At 48.0% G+C, this 6,288-nt stretch overlaps 1 protein-coding gene across 1 annotated transcript in view; it reads left to right on the forward strand.

Moving 5' to 3' along the window:
* AGBL2 (ATP/GTP binding protein like 2) overlaps positions 1-6,288 on the forward strand; it is a 60,545-nt gene that overhangs the window by 34,857 nt on the left and 19,400 nt on the right. The window contains exons 8-10 of the mRNA XM_025192008.1: positions 1,699-1,858; positions 3,275-3,401; positions 5,218-5,318. Of these exons, the coding sequence (XP_025047793.1) occupies positions 1,699-1,858; positions 3,275-3,401; positions 5,218-5,318 (388 nt within the window). The remainder of the gene's footprint in view (positions 1-1,698; positions 1,859-3,274; positions 3,402-5,217; positions 5,319-6,288) is intronic.

The following is a 6,288-nucleotide window of genomic DNA, read 5'->3' on the forward strand; positions in this document are numbered from 1 at the left end:
TGTTTTTTGTTCAGTGTTCCAAAAATAACCAACCAGAATCAGAGAACAAGCTTGAAAAAATCAACCTGAATGACTGTAAGAAGCAAGGGTTTTTGGTAATATCTTGTTATCAAGCAACATTGTGGTTGAGGGAGATGTTAGATATTTTTAGACACAAAGTGCCCTTCCTCAGGTATTTCATACACTTGCTCCAACAAAAGATATCATGCAAAAAAACACTTACTTCTTACTTCTGATTTCCTTGACAATCATGGCTACAACACTCCATCTCTATTACAACCTGAATATTTAAAATTTGACAAAGTTTGAACAACAAAGTACAGTATGACTAACTGTAGGGGTCACTGTTGCTTCACCTAGCATAAGAGCTTCTTCATAATGCAGGTTGCAGCTATGCTTCTGTTTAATGCTGTTCTTTCTCTTTTTTTATACTCTTCAAAATCAGCCTGAAAATTGGGAGGCCAGGTCAGGACTTGAGAGGAAAATTTGAAGGTAATACAGGGAGGCTAAGTATGGTGGCCCGGGAAATTGGTATTGCCAGGCTCCCTAGCTGAGATCCAGTGCTTGAGACTGAGAACAAGGACTGTCACTGGAAGCACTGAACAGTTACTGGACCTCCAGTTGGGAGGTGGGAAGAAGATCAGTGCAGGTGAGTGAGCTCTGCTTTGTTATCAGGCCTGTAGTACCAGCTTAGACAGGAATGTGGGAGAAACTACTAAAGCAGAACTCTTGCTCCTATCTCAGAGAATGGTGTGAAGCCATATCCTCCGTTGCAGTAGCACAGACTCCACCGCTGGAGCTAAAGCTACAGTCTGGTCATCTTCTTCATGGGCCAGCCACTACAAAGGAACTGGAAGTATAGTATGCATGGAGTCTGGAGGTGCCACTCACCTCCAGACAATCCCAGGAAAGCAATTCTCATGTCTCCTCTTTTACAGATAGGCTAGGTGAGGGCAATAGAGATCACGGACTGACATCTCTCCGCTACCTTCTCAAGTTCAGTGCTTACCCGTATGGCAACATGGCCTCTCCTACAGTGATACTCATTCTATGGATTTGACTATTCTGTGTGGATAATGGGGCCGCTGCCAGCCTCCAAATCTTCCCTCCTGCTAGGGGAAGGTTATTTTGTTATTGCTTACCACAGGATATTGGACTAAACAGAGCCCTGGTGTGCTCTGCCATGACAGTGCCTATTTCCCCACATATTGGAGCCACTCCTATGATGTTCTGTGTGACTCTGGAAAGGTTTGCATTATCTGCTTTTTGAATTTGGCAAGACTAGTGGAGTCCTAGGCAAGCCTGTGTGTCACTGTTAACTAGGAAGAACTTTGTTCCTTTACACCCAGACTCAGCAGTGATTTAGGTCCTTTAAGCAGGCCGAGAAGGTATCAAAATAAGCATGTATGTTTGCCTTTTCAGAGCACAAACCATGACATTTGAAAACAGAAGTTTTCCCTCCACGTTTCTGTACCTCAAAACTGTCTGAATGTATTTTGCTCATACTTTCCCTTTGGTCTTTGTGTATAAGAAATTTCATCCCAAAAAAGAATGGTTACTGGTAGTTATGTGTTTGGAATACCATGTTAATTTCACCCGGACCAGAGCAGGAGTCTGCAATACAGCATGTATCCCATGCATGATCTGCACACAGAAGTAATTGGCTCTGGATGGGTTTTCTTATGCCATTTTTTGCAGAGTCCTGGAGAAGCGAGAGATTCTGCTGTATTGCGACTTACATGGGCACAGCCGAAAGAACAATGTCTTCATGTATGGCTGTAACAACAAAGGACCTACAGCGCAGCAGCTCCATGAACGCATCTTCCCTCTGATGCTGAGCAAAAATGCTCCTGATAAGGTGTGTGTGAGCCTACCAGAAACATCTCTCCCACAGGAGTAGGAAGCATCTTTGCTTACCTGGAAGCCCCTGAAGCCATATCCCCATGAGCGGGAACGTGTGGTTTGTGGCACGTTAAAGCCTTTTGATGTGCTGTAAAATGCACGTGACACATGTTCATTTATTTGTTGCATTGCATATTTGAACATGGGGGCAAAAAGAAATCCCAGTATCTAAAAAAACACGCCAAAAAAAAAGTGGCATGGTGCATGTGGCAACAGCATTCACTGCCTGAAACCAGAGCCTGGCTGGCCAGAGCCACACTCTGGCTGCTGGCCAGGCTCTGCACACCTGGATCGCTGCTGCTACAGCCCCAGGAGGTCACCAGGACCCCATGTAAGGCTTCTGGGGCCATCCCAGGTGCTGGCCCCAGTCTCACCTATTCCACCCAGGACAATTTGCTGTGTGCTGGAGTGCACATGCAGAGGTATGCCTGGGGACAAATAGTAGCGGCACAAATATGTGCCACTGTGATTTGTCCCCAGGAAAATGCACATGCGCCCCTCAAGGCGGTATTCCACCTTCTCAGGCACAGCAGCCAGTAGGGGTGATGCCCCTGCTTCCAGGCCTGTTTCTGTTTGCCATTCCTGGAGAGTTGTCTGGAGTTGTCTTTGTTTTATGTTTTGAGAAGTTGACTAAGCTGCTCTCATGATGTAACATGAGCATCTGCAGGAAGAGCCCAGGTTCAGGGAGCATGGGGCTGATTTAAAGCTTCTTAGAAAAAAATATTTTTGATGTTTTACTATTGAGACACCAATAATGTTCCTTTTGAGGAGGGTGACTTCTAGATCCACCACAGTCAAAGTTAATGTGCCTAATGAATTTGTGGGCTAGGTTTCTACCTGTATTTGTTTAATTAAGTCTTTTGTGTATGTATGTATGTATGTATGTATGTATTTTGGGTAAAATTGAGCTTCTCTAACACTGTTCATTTATATAAGCCCCTATTTTTCAGTTGCTTCTAATTTCTCCAAATGTAAGTCATTTTGGGCTGAAGTTTTCCATGCTAGGGCTTTGCCTTGGCTTAATATTTTTTTGTACAGTTTAAAAAAAATAGCTCAGCAGCTCCCAACAATGAAGAAAGGGAAAAAAGTTTTGTTAATTGGTAAGTTTTGGCAAGGCAGTTTTGGCAAATCCAAGTGATTTTCTCTCCCAGCTCTCTAAGGTCAGGCAACTGTGATTAGAGGGCAAAGGGTGATATAGAATGAAAGTAAAATTGGGATTAATATGAGGGGTTCTTTAGACTTCAAAATGGCTTCTCTCAGAAGGAAGGCCCCTGTTTGTTAGAAGTTGTGCTCTCTTGGGGCAAGTTCCAAGCATCTGAAGGAATCTCACACTGTCCCATTATTGTGCTAAACCATTTGGGTTGGTGTTCAGTTTTCTTTTCACAGCTGCAAGTTTAAAGTCCAGAAAAGTAAAGAAGGGACAGGTCGGATTGTGATGTGGAGGATGGGAATCCCAAACAGCTACACCATGGAGTCCACCTTTGGTGGCTCGACACTGGGTAAGGGTTCTGCAGGACAGAAATGTCCCATTGCAAGGGGAAACTGGGAAGACAGAAGGCTAGACTCCATCTGGAATGAGGCTGCTTACTATCCTCCAGTAGATCTACTTTCTTTACCCACATTCCCCAGGTTGAGGCTAAGGGAGAGCTCAGCTGAGGTGGCACCCTCAGTTGTCTGGCAGTGCAGAATCTTTGGGGTAGTCTCTCCTGTGTGGCCAGCCTGAATGTGGAGGGAAACTGGTACTGGGAGCCACAGCACTAGGTACAGGGAGGAAGAGGAGTTTGGGCTTGCCCACATTAAATTTACTGCACCTGGTTTCAGGGAAGTGCTGCAGTAGTTTAAGTCCCCAGCATAGAGATGAGGGTTGGAGCACAAACACAAGGAGAGAAAAGGAGAGGGCGAGGAAAAACTTCTGTGGGACCCTGTTGAGCTAAGGGGAAATAAAAATCATGAAAATAGCCACAGAGGGAGGTAGCAGGAGAGCTTGGAGAAGACAGTCTCTCAAAAACCAAGGAAGCATAACATACTGGGCGCATACACATGTGCCATTAGGGGGCAGCAGTAAACTGTGGAGCTTATTGTTGGCACAGGATATTGCTCCTGGGAAGCTCCTAGGCACACATCTAGATGTGTGCCCAGAGCGCAGCACGTTGAGCCAGGCTACAGCAGCCCTGGCTGGCAGGGAGCCCTCAGGGGGTCAGCCTGCCAGCTTGGGGCTGCTCCAACTGAGCTCATTGTGTTGTGGAGGGGCTGGCTGGGGAACAAGGGTGCTTCAGTGCGGGGCTGGCCGGCAAGCAGCCCTGGCACTGAAGCATCCTTGTGCCCCAGTGAGCTGGTCAGTGTCTACACATGTGCTGCTGCGCATGAAAACACTACTCTTCTGCAGAGTTTATTAGTTTCATGTGTCCTAATAGGAGTGCATGTGTAGATGCTGAGACATTTACTGTGCAGTTAATTAGGCAACTGCACAGTAAATGTCTTGTGTAGTTGTGCCCACTAAGGAAGACGGTGGGTCACCAGTGTGTAATGGCTTCTATGTGCTAAGACAAGATCAGCTGAGAGAGCTCAAGAGGAAGAGAGCAATGAAGGCAATTTATCCAATATGCTCTGACATGAAAGGACAGTGGCCAAAAGGCACTTGGGCTCTAGAGATAGCTCTCTGAGGCAGGTAGGGCCACCTGCATGCATATTGGCAGGAAAGCAGCTAGCAGAGAGAGCAGGAAGGGTTGGAATTGAGGGGAAAGTTCACTAGGTGGGACAGAATGAGGGTTAGAGATGGAAAGCAGGCTGCTTCTCTATGCCAGCCCCCAGGGAAATGGGGCAGGAGCAGCAAAGCCACATCTCAGCATGACAGCATGTACTTCTCTCTGGAATCGTTGGTAAGCTCCTGTCTGTGCTGGGCTAGGGAAGGAACTGAGCTGAAGTTAGCAATGGGAGGGGCTTGGGCTGGGAGCCAAAGGATTGAGGAGGCAAGATGCATGGCAGATGGCAGAGCAGAGCATGGTTGTATGGTAGAGAAAGTGCACGTGGCCACAGGATCCTCTTGGGCAAGTGGGGCTGGTAGGCTGAGGTGTGAAGGAAAGAAAGAACTGTGAGGAGCTCAGTAGCCAGGGCAGCCAGGAATCACTCTTCCAGAGGAGAAGGCCTGCAGCAATGGCACAGTCAAATGATGATGCTGAATGCCTAAGATCCACAGTGCTACAGAGCACAGGGAGCCCTGCTAGGCAGTGTGGCAGTCACTTGTGTACCCCCTGCCAGATGACCTTGAGAATTGTGGCATCGAAGGACTTTAGACTATGTTTGCACCCCTACCAGGCAAGAAGAGTGACTCACACTTTACCTCAGAGGACCTCAAGTCTCTGGGCTATCATATCTGCGACACTCTCTTGGATTTCTGTGATCCTGACCGCTCTAAGGTGAGAGCCCAGCTCCTGTGGCACTAGAGATGAGACTGGGTGGGACCTAGGCAGGACCAGGGAAGATGGTGAAGGTTCACCCATCTCTGCCTCGTCTCCCTTTTGTGACCTCTGTGTTTTGCACAGATTTTGCCTGCAAGGAAATTTAATTGAATTTCCAAGGATTCTATATTAGGTGGTACCATATCCCCTTGGTGGGCTCTGGGCGGTGCTGCTGTTCTATGACATCTCCATCCCTAGCTTTCCTTCTCTGGCACCTTTGGGCAGGGATCCTGCCAAACTTATTCCCCAGTCTCTTCCTTAGGCCATCCCCCTGCCACGTATTCAGAGGTTCAGCTCTAGTAACGTGCAAAGAGAGGTGCATCTACACAAGATATTTACTGCACAGTTGACTAATTAGCTGTGCAGTAAGGGTGTTTATACATGTGCACCAGGAGGCGGTGGGTGGGTGCACTTTAATTAGAGTGACTCCAAGAGCTGCTGTAATTAAAGTGCCTGGAGCATCGTGTATCAGCATCCCCGCGCTGAAAAATGGCAGCGGGGGAGCTTTAACTGAAGCTTGTCGAATGAGCTTTAGCTAAAGCACCCCTGCTGCCATTTTTCAGTGCAGGGGTGCTGATACACGTGATGCTGGAGTCTGCTGGAGTGCAGTAGTTACCACACTCCAGCAGACTCAATTAATTGAGCATGCTGTGATGTGCTGTAATTATCAGTGGTGATGAGTAGGGGGTGCATGGGGGTGCACGTGCACCCCCTGAGAGCATTGGTGCATCCCCTGCAAGGCAGCGTTCTTTGCTTAGGTGATGGGCAGGGGGGCAGGCAGGAGGGCCAGTGCTCCTGCTGCAAGTGCTGGCTGGGGAGTGGGGGTGCCACATGAAGCGCTGCTGGCACTTCTGAGGGCGCTACTGGCACTTCCGGGAATACCACTCACACTTCCTGGTCAGTGCGATTGGCTGCAGGGGACACCCCC

The sequence above is a fragment of the Alligator sinensis genome, unplaced genomic scaffold (genome assembly GCF_000455745.1).
Source record: "Alligator sinensis unplaced genomic scaffold, ASM45574v1 scaffold155_1, whole genome shotgun sequence".
NCBI classification, from domain to species: Eukaryota; Metazoa; Chordata; order Crocodylia; family Alligatoridae; genus Alligator; species Alligator sinensis.